The sequence below is a fragment of the Centropristis striata genome, chromosome 14 (genome assembly GCF_030273125.1).
Source record: "Centropristis striata isolate RG_2023a ecotype Rhode Island chromosome 14, C.striata_1.0, whole genome shotgun sequence".
NCBI classification, from domain to species: Eukaryota; Metazoa; Chordata; class Actinopteri; order Perciformes; family Serranidae; genus Centropristis; species Centropristis striata.
In genome coordinates, this window is record NC_081530.1 from 21320715 (window position 1) to 21339548 (window position 18834).

At 38.3% G+C, this 18834-nt stretch overlaps 1 protein-coding gene across 1 annotated transcript; it reads left to right on the plus strand.

Annotated features, from left to right (window-relative positions):
• Positions 1-2617: 2617 nt before the first annotated feature.
• Positions 2618-12513, plus strand: csnk2b (casein kinase 2, beta polypeptide). The gene is made up of 7 exons (XM_059350140.1): positions 2618-2764; positions 4050-4131; positions 4488-4590; positions 5294-5409; positions 6487-6562; positions 8568-8757; positions 9892-12513. The coding sequence occupies exons 2-7, from the start codon at positions 4060-4062 to the stop codon at positions 9980-9982; spliced, it is 648 nt and encodes a 215-aa protein (XP_059206123.1). The 5' UTR covers positions 2618-2764; positions 4050-4059; the 3' UTR covers positions 9983-12513.
• The last annotated feature ends 6321 nt before the right edge of the window (positions 12514-18834 follow it).

Here is an 18834-nt window from a genome sequence, read left to right on the forward strand (position 1 = left end):
CCCACACTTGATTTAATAACCAACATTATTAAGGACAATTCTGTTTCTTAAATACATCCACATGTATACATTCAGCTGTGTGTATATGTTCACCATCCAAATGAAGAGCTTCACCCCTTTTTCTTTTTGGTGTAATTTAATCATACATTCTTCAGCAGGCAAGTGAAGTTGGACATATTTTTATTTTTCTCACTTCAAAGCATGAACACACACCCATGGTGCAGCTTGCCTTGCCTGTTACTAGTTTATACATTGATAGCTGAACACTTAACACTGGCTCAAAGAGTCCTTCATCCCTCCTTAACTCTTAATGTTGATGTGCGCATAAAGTAGTGTATTCCAGAAAAAAATACTCAAAGATTGTACTATGTTTCCAGCATTACCAAGGTACCTGAGTGGTTCAAACTGTTTTTTTTTTTTTTTTTTTTTTTTAGCATTTATGGTTTTATTAATGGAACCGTAATATACACACATGTATGTATATTGGTATGTATCTAAGTTTTGTCTACCCCAACTTACATTCCCACAAACAAATGTTGCCATTTTTAGTTCAAGGGAGCAATGTACAAGCAGAGAAGTGTCTTATTATAATAAAGTTATACAGAGAAGGCAAAGTTAAATAAACTACTTTTGATTTAATGGAAAAAATTTAATCGCACGTCTCATTCTTCTTGTGAAAAACACTCGAGATAAAATACCTTTTTCACTGCACCAGTTTTGGCATGTCACAGCAGGATGATCAGAGGTGAAACTCTGATTGTTTAATTCTCTGTGGGTGTGTCAGTGAGCCAGCATCACAGGAATGCAGCCGTAATAAAAGTTTAGTTAAACCTGTTTCACAAAATGTCCTACATGAAAAGAATCTTAAGATCTATTGTCTTGACATTTGTTTTTCACGTGAATATAATTCTGTAGACATTATTTATTTTAATTAGAGCCTTGATAGTGGATATTTGACACAACAGTTTTAGAGTAGAAAAATGTAGCCATTTCCAATATGGCAGCCGATGTAGTGAATTTCTGAACTGAAATTTAAAAAAAAAAATTCATGTGTATTGTGCACCAATCTACCACCAACATATCTACTCAAAGAAAAAAAGAATTTAAATAATTTTATTATTATTTTTAGTATTTATTTATCTGTCAGGGACCATGTACAAAATGCATTAATCTCAAGAGAAAATTTGCTTTTTTACCTATTTTAGCTACTGATAATAATATGACAGATTTTGGTGTGTGTTTTATTGTTTCCTTTCACCTGCCCAGGAACTGGTGGAAATTAACAATAAAACACACCAAAATATGTCATATTATTATCATTTACACAAACAATAAATACAGCCAATTGCTCACTATTGAAATAATTAAAATAATAGCATGTCCAGTGTAGTCAATTGCTGACTATGAATAACTTAAAGATTATACTTAAGTCGCACCTGCTTACAATAATAAACAAGTCTTAACATGGAAGCACTTTAAGATAATAGATTAAGGCTTTAGGATCTTTTTCAAAAACTGTATTTTTAGATTTTAATCCTCTATTACACAAATCACTTTAACTTGGTAAAAAAAAATTTAATGTGTTTTCGAAAGAAAAAGGAATTCACTTTTTCACATAGTACAACAATCTTAGTGGTCATAATAGAAGTTAAAACAAATGAAGTAAAGTACAGACATTTTAAAATTTGGGAAAGGAATTATAATAAAACATCCTTTATAATGATAAATCCATCCAAAAGAACCTGTCAGTGGTGCCTCTGAGAGTATATTTTACTTTTTTAGGTGGAGAAACTGCACAAGATCTTTAATCCATATGTTGGTTATTATTATTTTGTTTCCATTTCCATTTTAAAAAAACAAGCTGTTTTGCTCTTTACTTGGAAAATTAACTCAAATCTTTATACATTTCTTTAAAATAATCGCCTAAGTCATTTTTTGTCAAAATTGTTTTTTGCCTAAATCATCTCAGTTGATCCGTTGATCAGATCATGTGATTTTACCCCTTTAAGATAATCGCCGATGTCAAGTGTGTGACTTAAGCGGATTTATAATGCCTAAGTCAAAATAAAATGTGACTTAGGCAATTTTTTGAACATGCCTTTGTGACTTAAGCAAGATATGGTACCACTTTATTTTGAAGGTGTCTACATAAGAGTGACATGAGCGTGTCATAAACATGACATGGGATGTGTCATGAACATTAATGACACTTTGAAGTAACATTAATGCTCATGATACTTGTCATGTCATGTTTCTGACAGGCTTGTGTGACTCTTATGTAGACACCTTCAAAACAAAGTGTTACCATATATTGCTTAAGTCACAAAGGCATGTTCAAAACATTGCCTAAGTCATTTTTTTCTCTAAAGTTACATAATTTACACACAGTGTGATTACTATGCCAATAGCCATCCTTTGTTATATCCTTTTTGAGTGAAATGATCAATAAATGTCATATGTAACACTTTGGTGAAGTTTTTTGTGTTTCCTGCAAAACTTGAAAAAATGAGTTAGGCGACTATTTTAACAGGGTGAGGATATTAGCTCTCCATGTGAGTGTGCCTTTAAATAATATGTAATACTCAGAGAGACCGATTGGCGGCAGCAGCGCACCAGCGGCGCTGTTCGCTGCCTCAGAGTCTCCGGAGGAAGAGGAAGAACTAGAGGGTGAACCGGGAGGTAGTGTCCATCTTATTTACACCGGTGAGATCGCTAAATTCTTCATCTCTCGGATATTTTAAGGAGCATAGAGCTTGAAACCCGGGTAGGTTGAAAGAATCACTCACATAACCGCAGCGAGACGTTTAAACTCGAAGGCGGAGAGAGCTTCAAAGGGAGCTCGTTTAGTCGCGAGGCCTGTTTTCTAACGATGCGCCATATTGGTTTTCAGTTTGGCTCGGAGACGTTAGCGGCGGTTAGCTTAGCAACGCGAGCTACCGTTACTTATATTATCAGTTTGCCGTCACGTAAAACCACACCAAACAGTTTAGGTTTAGTTTATATATAATAACAAACGTTTTTGGTAGATTTAAGTCTAAAAAAGCGTCCTGAAACGACCACCTTTTAGTAACAAGTGTTGATAAGATAACGCCTAGCCTTCATCAGGTTTAACCAGTAGCTTTAACCGTAGAGCTAGAGTATTATTGTTTATTTTTATTGTCTCTGTTCCCCGTGTTGTTATTTACTCAAGCAGCTTTACAGAAGATCTTATTTAGGAAAATATTTGGAATTTAACCAACAAGTATTTATTGATTAATAAATCAAGAAAGTCTCCTTTAAACCAAACACAAATACCATGCCGTTAATCATTATCTTGCCATGCTAAAAATGATATATATTAAAATGCGGCTCAGTTTATTATTATTTGAAGAGGTTGTCAATCAGAATCAGGAATACTTTATTGATTAGAGTAGAATAGAAAGTAAATCTGTAAACTAAATAAAGGTAATGTCTAAAAATGTACAGCACTATAAATACAAATGCAAGTCTTAAGTAAATAAAGATATGTACAATTAGGAATATGAAGTATAGAATATATTTGAAGTAAATAGAGATCTGTAGAATAGAATTAAATAGAAATATAGATATGTACAGAGCTACATTATAGATGTTTTATTCTCTGAACTCACAGAAACACTTATTTATAATTGATAATATTGACTGATTTCACTGAATATATGGTTTGATTCCACTCATTGTAATGCCAATAAAATCAAAGAATAGTGTATTATTCACCTGATCATTAGTAAAGCAATACATTAAAGGTCATTTGGTATTTCTACACAAAATACAAAGCTGTTAAGACAATTAATTTGTGCACTTCAATGTATTTGTATGAATTCATGTTTTCATCTAGGATTTAGTATGGATACTGTCTTTGATTGTTTTCTTTTATTGTGATTGATATTGCTTACATGTCTTCAGAGTTCAAATTATAATACTTATTATATTTGGACAACTTACATTGTGTAAATATGAAGGATAGCAACATGCAGAGTGTGAATTCACTGTTCATGTCATTGATTAATTTCCTTCTTTTATTTATATAGGTCTTCAGAGATGAGCAGTTCAGAGGAAGTGTCATGGATCTCCTGGTTCTGTGGACTGAGGGGAAATGAGTTTTTCTGTGAGGTAAGTTGTCTTAATTATTTATGCCAGTAAAAGAAAAAAAAGATTGAAACTTGATCATGTAAGTAATTAAGTCAATGACAAACTTAATTGAAATGCTGACTTTGTATGTCAGAAAGAAATTACTAGAATCTCAAAATAAGAACATTTCTCCAAATAATGACTTCTTGAAATATAAGAAATACTCTCAAAATAAGGACTTAGTATCTCAAAATAATTACCTAGAATCTTAAAATAATCACACCTTGAATCTACCTTTTGGCACTGACGTTCTATCCTACTGACTATCCTGTAGGTTATTTTCCACATTAACTTCTTTCTAAATAATATGTTTTCTCATCTTATTTCCCCGACTAAAGGTGGATGAAGACTACATCCAGGACAAGTTCAACCTGACGGGGCTCAATGAGCAGGTTCCCCACTACCGTCAGGCCCTAGACATGATCCTGGACCTTGAACCAGGTCTGTATCATTTTACGTTCATACCTCCACCTCCATCCTCAATCTAGCTAAACATGGATTATCATCCGCTGTGCTGGTTGAAACTGAGGATAGTTCTCTAGATGGGAGAGAGGACGAGACATCTTAACTATCTTTGGTTGAATTCTTTAACAACATTAAAAGCTAAATGCTGAGACCAAATGTAAGCATCTTTTTTATCAGCTAACGTGTTAAAGAGATCAAGAGGGTTTCATGTGTTTCTTGTGCGTCACTAGTGATCCACACTGTAACATTTTTTGCTCTTCTAATCAGTTGAGCACTGTTAAACATGTCAACTATTCAATGAAAATGAACATTTGATCTCTGCATTTTTTTGTTTATGCTGCTCAGCTTCTGTACAGGTTGCTCCTCTCCTGTCAGATGATGACACATACTTTAACACCCGGCAGCATTGTACATTTTCAAAGGATCTTTGAAACCACATTAGTTATTTCAACAACTCTTCAGGCTCCAGCAGAGCTGCTGTTGTGTTATTTATTTTTGTGCCCTCTCAATGATGAAAACTATTATGTTTCCCTATTCATATTCTTCAAAAATACATCTAACAAGAGCAGTCTCTCTGTTGTTGTTTTTGGTATTCCCTCACCTTTTTAAAATTTTTCTCTGTAACCTATCAAAATAAATGTGGACACCAGCTGTTAAAATGTTCCATTTCTGTCGTCAGATGAGGAGCTGGAGGACAATCCCAACCAGAGTGACCTGATTGAGCAGGCAGCTGAGATGCTGTATGGCCTCATCCACGCACGCTACATCCTCACTAACCGAGGCATAGCACAGATGGTAGGCGCCAGCTGCGTCAGCAAAATCCACTTCACCCTGTCTGCATTAGATAGGATGTTTTTCCATTACTTTCTCCTACACAGTGTGGAAAATTATTTACAGCAGATGAGATCAAAGTTGTCAGTTAAAACGCTGCTAATGACTTTATACACTCAGTAAAGGGGTGATGATGCTGTATGTTTGAGGGATGAGTAGAGAAATGAATGAACCTGTGCTGGACTTAATTACAAGAGTTATATACTATAAAGCAAGTGGCTGTTTGTCACAATTTTGGCAGCTTGTTACTTCTAAAGCTGGAGGTATACTTGAATCCTAGAGATAGATATTAGTGGTGTAACAGTACACAGAAGTCCCAGTTTGGTGAGTTTAGTACAACGAGAAAAACATCCACATAAGGAGTTTCTTTTTATTAATTTTGGACAGAAAATAAATCAAGAGTTCCCCACTGGCAACTTCAGTAAACTATTTTCATTTTAAGGAACATTTCATTAAGAAATGCTTTATTACACTGAACAAACGCTACACATAAGGCAACAGGTTGAAAAAAGCATCTATAGGGCCTTGAAAGTGAAAATACACATAGAATAATAAAAAATTATTAAACCTGTGCATTAAATTAAGTGTTACAATTTGCTCCACCATGGCTATATGCTCATATGAATGTGAGTTTCTTTGTATTGGGTTTATCCCTTTCTGCTTTTGCATCTAACGGACACTTTAAAGCTAGAGGGATAAGAAGTTTTGTGCTCTAGCATGTTCAATATGTTTTCATTTACATAACCAGAAAAAAAAGAGGAGCAGCACTGACACACATTGTCCTTGTTCTAATGTCTGTTGTTGACGTCATACAGCTAAAAGTTTCTGAGAGGAACTCTCATTTGTAAACTTTGGTTCCACATTACGTGCATCAGTCTACATACTGTGCATTCTACATGCAGAAGAAGGACACGCAGATGTGAAATGTTGAAGCCCCAAATGAAAGCTTCCTTTTTTTTAAAGAGATATTTCTTAAATGACAATTGTTTGCTGCCCATTGTTATTTATAATTTACTGTAATATCCTGTTTTCGCCCTGCAGTTGGAGAAATATCAACAGGGAGATTTTGGCTATTGTCCCCGGGTCTATTGTGAGAATCAGCCTATGCTTCCTATTGGTGAGTAAAAAGATACATTTTTTAATTCAGGTTTTAACTATGTAGTTTGAACAAAATTAAGAACATGGAGTGTTTTGGTTTTTAAAGAGGAAAATTAGTTACAATAATAGACATGTAGACATGCAATCATACCCATACATATATACTTCTAGACTTGCATACATATGGTAAAAGATTTAATCAAAAGAGGGGCATTTTGGGGAAAAAATACACTTTCCATTTCTGCTATATCCTCAAATGTACAATGATACAATCATACAATAAGCAACACAAGATGGCTGATGAAGTAAAATCGACGACATTAGATCCAGTCTTTTATCATATCAGAATGTAGCTTTTGACACAACTGGACAGTTGCTTTTATCTGAGGAAACACTGGAGAGTTTTGCCCTGGTTGATGCGAGGACACTTGGTCGAGTTTTCTCCCAGGTACAACCTGCCTTTTAGATCCAATTCCCACATCTCTTTAAAGACATTTTATGGATTCTTGGAGGAACAGATTTTATATATAGTGAATTGCTCTCTTCAGACAGGTGTCTTCCCTGCTGCCTTTAAAACGGCTAGGTTTTTACCATCTTAAGGATATAGCCGGAGTCCATCCGTTTCTCTCTCAGGCTAGCACGGAGGTGCTGATGCATGCTTTTATCTCCTGCAGGTTAGACTGTTGTAATGCCCTGCTCTCTGGTCTTCCCAAAAAGACCATATATAACTTACAATTACTCCAAAACTCAGCTGCACGTGTGCTGAAGAGGACCAGAGGGCGGGAGCACATTACACCAGTTTTTAGAATGGCTGCATTGGCTCCCCGTGTGTTTCAGGATCAATTTTAAGGTGCTTTTATTCGTTTTTTAAGTGTCTTAACGGTCCTGGGCCATCATATTTATCTGACCTGCTTTTACCATATCAACCCTTGCGGATCCTGAGGTCCTCTGGCACCGGCTTTTTGATTGTTCCAAGGGGCCAAAGGGCATCACGACCACAGAGACTGTTGATGTTTTTAAAAGGAGGCTCAAGACTCACCTTCTCAGTTTGGCTTTTAACTGACTTTGTTTACCCAGTCTTTTCATCTGTTTATTTATTTATCTATCTATTTATCTTTATTTTATTGTGTCTTAGCTGAGTCTAAATTTTATTTACTTTTTTTTAATTTAGTAATTTATTCATTTATTTTTAGCTGAGTTTTTAATAATGTATTTATTTATTTATCTACTTTTTAGCGTTTTAGCTCCAGTGCTTCCTCATGGGGGCCTCCACACTGGGAGGTGTGTCTGGTCTGCCGGCTGGGGGGTCGTCTTGGGGGCCCCTCGGGCTGGGTGAACTGGGGAGGCTCTGCCCTGTGTGCGGAGTCCCCCCTGGTCTGCCCAGGTCGGGGGCTCTGCACCATATGCGGAGTCTACCCCGGTCTATCTGGGTCGGGGGTCTCTGTTGTGGCGGCGCTCCCTGCGGCCGTGGGCTGCGATCCCTCTCAGTGTGGATGAGCCCCCCATAGGTTGTTTTCCTCTCATGGTTCCTCAGTGCCCTACCATGTTAATTCAGTGATAGTTTGTGTAGTGTGTGTGCGTATGTGTGCGCGCGCGTGAGTGTGGGTGTGTGCGGTGCATTGTGGGGGGGGGGTTAAGTGTTGCATCTCTGTTTTTATATTCTGTACAGCACTTTGTGTTGCATCTACTGTATGAAAAGTGCTTTATAAACAAAGTTTGATTTGATAACTATTACAATGTTAAAAATCCTGTCTGTTTGTGTGTAATACGAATCATGCCAATGGTTTCTATTCAAATGTAAATTTACATGCGATGATAAAATGGATGGAATTACAAAGACGGAACAAGGAAGTGTTTGTATTGCACGAGCAGCGTTGCAGATAGAGAGATAGATTACTTTATTCATCCCCGAAGGGAAATTCGGTATTGCAGTCTTATCTCTATCTGTGATATAATAGATTTACTGTTGTATCTAAACCACTTTCTTCCTCCCTCTTTTCCCTCCTCGTCCCCTTCGTCCACAGGCCTGTCAGACATCCCAGGAGAGGCCATGGTGAAGCTGTATTGTCCCAAATGCATGGACGTCTACACACCCAAGTCCTCCAGGCACCACCACACAGATGGAGCCTATTTTGGCACTGGCTTCCCCCACATGCTCTTCATGGTTCACCCTGAGTACAGGCCCAAGAGGCCCGCCAACCAGTTTGTCCCCAGGTCAGTACGGTAGCTCGGAGGTGTGAAACAGAACTGTGTTGCACTGGAGCAGAAATGCATCTGCACTGGTTGCACTGGTTATCTGCACTCCGATCTACCAGTTTATGTTTTGAATAATCTGTCAAAACAGTTCCCAGCAGTATGAGGATTTTCCTTATTTATATTATTATTTTTTCAAATATATATTTATGAATCTTACTGATCTCGTGGCAAGCTTGTTTTGAATTTAAATCTTCACATCATTAGGGAACTGTCCACCAATCACAGCATCTATATGATTCTGGATCAAATGGTCCGCAACATTTTAACTTGACTGATGAAATGGCAAAAATCCCTAATTTATTATGTTGTTAATACTCAAAAATATATTGTAATTTCATGGTCCTAAGGATTTTTGTCAGAATAATACATTGTAAGTTGGTGGATGTACTACTCTACTCTAATTAGTGCCAGAGTTAGAATTATTTTCACAATCTAATTGATAATATATATCTAACCGACAGATTGATAATCAAGTAAGTTTGTCCATAAAATGTGAGAATATCAATCAAAAATGCCAAAGGAAATTCTATAAAATTGCTTGTTTTTGTCCGACCAAACCTCCAAAACCTAAAGATAAATCAGTCATAAAAATAATAAAAATCAGTTAAATGATTTAATCAATGTGTAAAATAGTAGTTATTTTACTGCAGCTCGATTAAGCGACTAATTGTTTCAACATCAGATAATTTTCTGCACACGCTACCACACATTTATTTGAGCAATTACAATTTAAATTTCATTAGATTTTTGATTACTGTAGAACACTCACGTCTATTTGTTTTTGACATCCGTCTCCTCTTCCTGCATCCAACTTCCTTCTGTTGTGATATCTGTGTTACTGAGTGACCGACAGGGTGTGGTGATGAGAAGCGGCGAGAGCTTAAGATCCTATGTAACGGCTCTCTCCCTAAAAGCAAATACATCACTGTGAATGTTGTTGTTGCACCCTGTCACTTTTATTTGAAGCTAATATTTGTAGATAATATTTGTAGCTTTTGTGCCGCTCAGGACTTTTTAATCATCTTTATTACCAAGCAAAACAATGGCCGGTAGAAATGCTTACGCACGTTTGTTACTTTCTTCTTCCTCCAGGCTGTACGGGTTCAAGATCCACCCCATGGCGTACCAGCTGCAGCTGCAAGCCGCCTCCAGCTTCAAGAGCCCCGTCAAGGCCATTCGCTAGAGCGTCCTGGACAGAGCAGCAGCAGGAGGAAGAGGAGGATTCATAGAGAGCGAAAGAAGACAGGAAAGAATTATTGTCAGACGGGGAGGGGTCACCTGCATTTTACAGAGTTTTTCAGGTGCCCCTTCCCCACCTTGAAGACTGTATTATTTTGGTTTAGATTAGGGCAAATGAAAAAGATTTTTGAGTGTGAGCGAGACATAAAAAACGCACAGCCATGATCTTAATCACAAGCAAACACATGCACTCATACATACATACATACATACATACATACATACATAAATGCATCCACACACTTGGGATTCCATGCACGTACCTTACCAAACTCATCAGTGCCAAAAACAGGACAGAAAGTGGAACAATACAGGGGCTTCATGCTGCTGCTGCTGTTCACGAGCAAACCGATGAGAAAATGATCAAATCAGTGGGGGAGACACAACAATAAAAAGGGTTATATGTCCAGGGGAAAGCTGAAGAAAGTGCAATAGCTGAGTCAGCTTTCACCTCTGGCTCTGCGGTTGTTCTGTATTTGGTACAGTTTGGTAAAGGGTGGTGGTAAACCCTCCTCTCCCCATAAGCCCTCCCAATGCATGCACGCTGAGGCTGACACTCGCAGAGACAGTTTGGACGGGTGGGTGTTTTTCTGCATCACTCAGTTTGAAAGAATTTGGTTTGTCTGATGTTTTGTGGTGTTGTTGCACAAAGCTTTCTGTTAAATTTGCCTTAAGATTCAGAGAACACACCCAGATCGTTTGTTTTGTTTTTCAAGAGGCACAAACAGCATTAGTTGTTGTTTTTTTTCTTTCTGCTGTTAAGAGGAAGTAAGTAGAGTAACGTTCAGACAATTGTAATCAGCCTGTGTCATTTCTCCAGCTGTCTGTGCGTGTGTCAAACAACTGTCTGTATTGGTAACGAAGTGAAAATATAACCTGTGCTAGCTACATTTTTTCTGAGACGTGTCCCCTCCTGCAGCAGCAGGCTTAGCTGCGTTTGTATTGTCACCCACCTTCCCTTGTAGCGTCATCTCCTTTTTAAAAAAGAAAGAAAAAGTTAGACATTTTGGGAAATACGTCTATTTTGGGCCTATTTGCTTTCAGGCAAAGTCCATGGTAATGCTAGTGGTTGGTTAGCTTTGATTAGAATAAATATCCAAAATTAGAAAACAGGTAACGTTGGCATGGCTATGTGTGTCCAGAATTATTCTATAACCACAGCCAATGCTCACTATAATTAAAACAAAATATCTCGTTTGTGACTGTGTACAAAATCTAAAATGTAACAACGACATTTAGCAATTTTGTGCTGGTTAGCATTTGCTACAAGTGAAGGTCCCAGTCAAAATTGGACCGGCACAAAACAGCCCGTAAGACCACATTACAGGTTGTACCCTTGAACAGCTTATACAAACAAAATATAATATTTAAATTCGTATTTTAGAGTAATTAACACTTTATATCTTGTATGTAGAAAAACCTGCAGCACTACAATGGATTGTTTTTTACAGCATAAAAACAAAATATAATGCCATATTTAGTGAACGTTAGAACTGATGGAAATTAACACATTATATCTTGTTTGTTAACGTGTACAAATCCGAAGTTTAAAACTGCCGGTTTGCAGTTCAACATCTGAAAGTCCCGGCTAAAACTCAACCGGCACAGAAACACCCGCAACACCACTATGAGCTGTTTTTTCATGCAAAAATTGTACTGTTTCAAGAAAAAAAAAGTAGTTTAATAAGTGGTCATTAGTTTGGATTGGCTTCTAATTAATACACCATATCTCCTTTGTCCATAAAAAAAACTAAGTATAAAAACGACTTTGCCATTTTATAGTGGCAATAGTTAGCGGTTAGCAGTTGTTGAGCAAGCAGTAGTATTTACGGGTGCTTTCCAGGAAATAGTCAAACCCCTGACAAAAAGCTGAGTTGATTTTACACATTACACACATTTAATGTGTTAATTGTGTTTTATTACTATTAGACAGAGCCAGACTAGCTGTTTCCAGTCTCTTTTTTTGCTAAGCTAACCAGTGCTGGTGCTAGCTTTATATTTAACATACAGATATGAGAGTGGTGTCCGTCTGAACATCTACCTCTCTGCCTGAAAGTGAATATTTCCCAGAATGTCAAACTGTCCATGTAAAGATTGAGGAGGAGATCCGGAGAAAGGAATTTAGACAATCTGAATCCTTCAGCTCACTCCACCACTGCACTGATATCCCACTGGTGTCTCTCCACAGCACAGTCTCATTATTTATGTTCAGGTTTAGAGACAGACCAACCACCAGCCGCTTTTTTTGTTTGTTTCTAAAGCAGTGGGGCAGACACTCAGCTGCCCTTTCTTCACCTCTCTTCCCCTCTTTATGTTTGTGTGACTGGAATAGATTGTTTTTGGATTTCATGATACAAGAGAAGTGGTATTTATGTGTCCAGATTTTAACAAATGTTTGTCTGTGTTGTCTTTCTGCTACTGTGGAAGGGTGAGCAGGATTCAGAATTCTCAATAAACTTCTATTTTCTTTTCATACTCTTTTGTACTTTATTTTCTTCCAGATTAGGCTGCATTTCGTCCCCCCTGCCACATGGTGTCAGTAGAGAGCTTACTACTTTTTTAAAAAAGTGTAATTTTTCCACATTTAAAAGTGTCTGAGGCCCTACTTGTAGTAATTATATTTTAAAATTGAACATGAAAACACTGTTACACAAGTGTCTCATAAAAACACACAATTGTACTTGGTGCTTGTGTGTGTTTTTGAGCTGGGAGAAAGATTTCCTGTGGTGACAAAGGGAATGATGGTTTTCTGGATTCTGGGTGTGGTTAAAGGGACATTTCACATGACTCTGAGTAACAGCACTCGATCGAAAACATGCACAAAAACACAACGCACTCACCAACATCTAAATGCACTGATTAGATCATAAGATCTCAGTCAGGCTTTTGTAATCATTTTTAAATTAGAATCTGGATGTCCTGTAGCCTTTTGATATGTGGAAACAGTCAGAATGGAAATTGCAAATAAGCTAAGAACATCCGTAATTTGAAAATATGCTGTCCCTATATCCAGTTTAAGTAATAGAAACACATGGCTATTTACATATGACTCATAAAACCTGTTTTTCCCCTTTGCACGGCAGCTGTCTTTGGCAAAAAATGACTGGCAGGACTGAGTTGTCTTCATGTGGCCGTGCCCTGTCAGTTTTTCCAGAGGGAGAAGAGGAGGAGGTTCCTTCATGACTCAGGATAACCTCAAACCACAACTCGGGACCTGCCCTTCTCCTCCTTTTCTTTCAGCAACTCCTTTAAACTTTGTGAAGAGGAATCCCCCATTTTTGTAGCTGGGGAGTGTCTCCTAACCTTGAGACCATCTTCCTCGAACAGTCTTCTGTATAATGAACTGTGTCTGTGTGTTGGGCTGGAGTCAAAACCCCAAATGTGGCAACAAAGCCACTCTGAAACTGTTGGCAGACTAATAATCTTGTCAGTTGAGCTGCTCATGCTGCAGTCATGTGAAATGTTCAGCCTCTGCTCTGCCACACCCAGAGGACATATTGCTCCATTTTCCTCTCACATTTTTTTGGGATGCCTCTCTACAGCAGATAAAACTATGAAGGAAGTATGCCAACCACTGAGACTGAAACCACACGCAAAAACATCCTCCAAAAATCATGTATTCTTGATAGAAAGTATGTGCTTAGTTGCTTTAACTCTCCACATGTGATGGTTCAGTCTGTGCTGAGCCTGGCAACAGTGTTACAAATTCTGGTGCAGAGTCATTAAAGCCTTAACTTGACATGACAAGTTTCAGCTGATAGAAAGCAGCCAGTTTGGTAACTTTTCATCCAACAGTGCCTTAAAAACAATGTTCAACTCGTCTAGTTTTCATGTTTCATTGTCTTTCAACACTGAAACAAAGTAGATTTAATTTGCCTTTTTTGACACAGATCAACAGAACTTATGATATAATGTGAGAAGTGAACACAAAGTGATCAAATTTAATGTCAATTATCACTTCTTTGTATAAGTACCCACCAACTCCATGTCAGTATTAGGTAGATGCATCTTTGGCAGCAGTTACAGTCGGGAGTTAGTTAGGCCCATGGGACTCAGGTCCAAAGTGTCGGTGTCCCTGACCTTCACCTGCAAAATGTCACTTGAAGAGAGGCAAAATGTCCACTAAGAATCTGAAAATTACTGCAGAGAGACATAAAAACAAAAACTAAGGTATGCAAATTAGCCACAAGGAGACATTAAGATACACAAAGAAATACAAAGAGATGCAAAATAGCCATAAAGAGACATAAAATATACACGAATAGCAACAAAGAGATGCAAAATAGCCACAATAAGATATGAAGATACACAAAAAATACAAATAGGTGCAAAAAAGCTGCAGACACTAATTTGATACAAAAAAAGACTTCAAAGAGAAACCATAGAGAGATGTCTAACTTCTGCAAAAACATGTAAAACAACACAAAAGATGCAAAGCATCTCCAAATTTGTGTATTGCTCCTATGGTAGAAAAATGCTGGGGCTTTCTGTAGGACCCAGTTTTCTCATAATTGATGGATACAGTTTTGCATATCAGGGTGCATTATTTTCCCATTTCCCTTTGCAAAGCTGCTCCAGCTCTGTTGGTTTGCATGAGGATTGACTGGGTTGGTTGGAACTCTGACTCCAGGACATTGTTGTTGTTTTTAAGGCTGTTCCTGTGTAGCTTCAGCTGCGTGTTCGAGCTCATTGTCTTGCTGGAAAACTTCTCCCACGGTGCACGTAGATTCTTGCAGAAAACGTCCTGTTTTTCTCCACGATTTCCCTGTATTTTTCAGAGTTAATTTTACACACATGAGCTTTCCCAGGCCTTTTCTGCAGAGAATCATTCCCGCAGCACGTAGCTGCACCAGCATGCTTCACGCCTGGCATGCTGCATTATGATGATGTGCAGTGTTTTGGTCGCAAATTTTCTCCCAACTGACGTCACAGTCTCCCACATGCCTTCTGTCAAACTGTAGGCCAGACATCATGTGACTCTTTGACCCTCTAGCTGCATGGCTTCAGGGACGGGACTGTCAGTCTGTTGTCAGTGAACCACTTTCGTCCTCACTGAAATATCTTAACACCTATTAAATGCATTGCAATGACATTTGGTACAGACATTTATGATCCCCGGAGGTTGATTGCCTAGCTTTTTACTCTTGCACCTCTATAGTATTGACATTTGATTTGATAGAAATATCTCAACAACTGGTGGATGGATTGTCATGAAATTTTGTAAACACATTTGTTAGAGTGGGGGCTCTTAAAGCCTCCCACACTCTGCCCCAGTTCTTTTGTTCTAGACTTGGTTTTTTTTTGTTGTTTTTTTACAAAAGACTCATTACAATTGAATAGAGTTTACCATTTATTGAAAGAATAATAGCCAAATGCAATGAGCAGCGCTGGACTCTGCTGTGTCCACAGTGGGATCACAAAGTCAGGGTGCCAACAGTTATCTTCTGGGTGTGGGCTCCACCCGACAATAGTTTGGCATTTTTTGCGATTGGTCAATTTAGGATGGTGAACGGCAGCCATCCCTTGTGGTTATGCCTTTTCAAAACTATGGTGTCATGCATGTACGTTTCTTAGTTCCCTTTTTTGAGGCCCAAGTGAATGTTTCTATAGTTTTAACACTTCAGGTACAGCTAAGCTAAATGTCCCCATCCTTCACATTCATGCCCCCCTCAGGATAATTCAGAGTAACTTTGATGATGCTATGAAAAAAATATATAGTTTAAGACCAAATACCTGCAAACCTAGAAGGTTACTTCCACCGAGGCATGCCCCATCTCACAGGCTTAACATTTTATCTTCACTTGAATTATTCACTTGGCATAAATGCCCTTTCTCTCATTAAGGAAAGGGAATAATTATTCATACATCCGCCCTAGCCTGGCTAACACCAGACCAAATCTCATTGGAGATTAGGTCTGGACACCTTCAATGCTTTTCTCCGTAGAGGAGGTGTGGTTTACGATCCTCCAGAGCCGTTTATTGGGAGCTTAGAATGTCTATCAAAGCGTCTGTAGGTAGCTCTTAGCCAATCAGATCAGTTATACCAGATGACGTAGTAGAGCAACAGAGATGGATGTTTGTTGTGTGTGTGTCTGTGAGAGAGTGTTGCTGCTGCTTTGCTTCTCCAGTTCTCGCTTTCTGCAAGATTATTTATTTTCACGCTTTATTCCCCCTCATGTCATTCAGCCACACACATCCACTGATTTTATGGGCAACAAACAAGCTGCTGCGGGCCTCTCGGCGGCTCCGCTGTCCCCCGGCTGGCAGCGAGATCACCGGTGGTGACCGGCGGTCTCGGCGGCTCGGCAGCTCGTTGCGCCAGCCGGGGGACAGCGGAGCCTCCGAGAGACCTTTCGCCTTTCAACTTTCGCTCTAAACTATTTAAAACACCATCTACAGCCAAAGAGAGTTTCACGTCTGCAGCAGCCATGTTGGATCCGGAAAGCTTCCAAGTGCCGAGTAGTACGCGTCATCATCTCACCGTCCCTCCCCGCTCTGTGATTGGATCCCTAAAACAGGGCTAAGATCTCCCTCTGGTTTCCAGACCCCGCCGCAGTTCAAAATTAAATTTGAGCGCGCAAGGCAGTCTGGGTATACCCAGGCTACATCCACCCTGTAATTTGGATCCATTTCAAAATGTAATGGGTCCTTCATTGGCTCTTGCTACACCCTTCCGCCAAGTTTCCTGAAAATCGGGCAAGTACTTTTTCTCTAATCCTGCCAACAAACAGACAAACCAACATGATCTCGAATGACATTCCCATCAGCCCGAGCTTTACTTTGTGCTTAGTGCTAATAAGCAAATAGGCTGTGATCCGCAACTCATGACTCTTATTATCTTAAGAGTGGTTTTATCTTTGCCCTTTACATAAAGAACCAGTTTTTTTTTTCTTTTTTTTTTTTTTTCTGTAGTTAATGCAGTTTATTCAATCTGAAGCTTCAGAATTGTCATTGGTCTCTTGACTCGACTCTAAATTTAGATAACTTTGTATAGATCTGTTTACACTCTGACATTTAAAGGTATTTTTCTCTTGATAGTGTTGTCGGAACAACAAAACATGACAACTTCCACTTTTTAAGGACACTGTGTTAAAATATCAACTTCCCTGCTTTTGTTCCCACACGTCTTTTTCCCCGCAGCTTAGATTTTTCATATTGACCTTGGCTGTCATTGTTGTGAGCGACAAGATTAGTTTGGCCTGCTTCTCCCACACGCCCTCTTTCCAAGTGACAAGAGTTGAGAAACTCTGAGGATCTGTGGGCAAAACAATGGCTGCATTTCACCGGGCCCAAACAGCCTCCCTCTCAGCAAAGCATTTCAAAACGATGACGATGACTCTGTAGATCTCATTTCATAACCTTCCTCCAGCACAAAACCAAATCACACCTCATGTTAAAGTCACATGCAGAGATAACCATTAGGTGACAACAAACAAGCCCACCACCCAAAACAGTCTTTCTTTTTGTGACTGATGAGGGCAAACAAACTGTGAAAATGTTAGTAATTGCTTCAGTGAATCCAGTCATTCACTGAATGCTTTTGTCGTCTCTCCCTGAGGTTGTTTGCAAACACAGAGACAACAAGAAATGCCAAAATATGCTCTGAGACAAGCTCAGGGCGAGACCAGACTTGCTTATGTTCATAATTCAACTCATCCAAAGTCTGTTTGAAATGAAGTAGGGCCGTTTCATCACCCCGTCTCATTTATCAAGCTCAGAGGTAAAGATGAGAGGAAGGACCTGCAGAAACCTCCCTTCCTTACTTAACAAAAACATTTAACCATTTAAGCACATCATTGTTCCGAAGATATATCGTATTTGAATTTGTGACATAATGTGTTAGACCACCATTGTTTTCTTCAATTTCTTGTTCATTTTAGTGCCTGGTACAACTAAAGGTACATTTGTTTGGACAAATATAATGATAACAACAAAAATAACTCATAAGAGTTTAATTTAAGAGCTGATTTTCCATGGTTTTCTTGATAATAACCAAAATCACTATCAATAAAACCATGGAAAAAGTCTAGATATCAGCTCTTAAATTGAACTCTTAACGCTATTTATGTTGTTATCATTATATTTGTCCAAACAAATGTACCTTTACTTGTACCAGGCATTAAAATGAACAAGAAACTGAAGAAATCAAGATTGGTCTAATAAAGACTGTATATCTGTCTGGATTTCCAGTTTCAAACCAAACTAGGAGACCTGGTTTTTCTGAAAAATAAACACAAAAAATGAAAACATAAAAGGATTTGTAACTCATTGCATTATGTTTGTATTTACGTTTTACACAGCGTCTCAATTCTTTTGGAATCAGGATTGTAGTTCCGAACTCCTGGCTATATAACTGCATTTGCATTTTTTTTTACCACCAAAAACCTGACAAAGTCAACATTTGTTTGCATTAAGTCTGGTGTTGCTGTGGCTTTATTGAGTTTGGTTATCTTTAAAAATATCAATGTAGTAAATGCAGTATTGCTATGTGTATAAGCGACACTCCTTCCTAGCAGGTTTTAGGTGATGAACTTACGTTAAATGTGTAGATTTTGCTTTTACATTGAGCTTTTCTTATTTCCATTATTAAATATTTTGTTTTATAGTGTGGGAATTTAGACTTTCACACAGTTTTCTGCTTTGAATCTGCAGCTACATGTTCACAAATACATATATATTTCTCTTTATGTCACCTGACTTTTGTGCCAAATTTTGACATTCTCATTTTTTTCCCACAACTACAAATCTCTTTACAATGTTTTGACACAATCTCAACGGCTTCAGTTGCAGGAACCT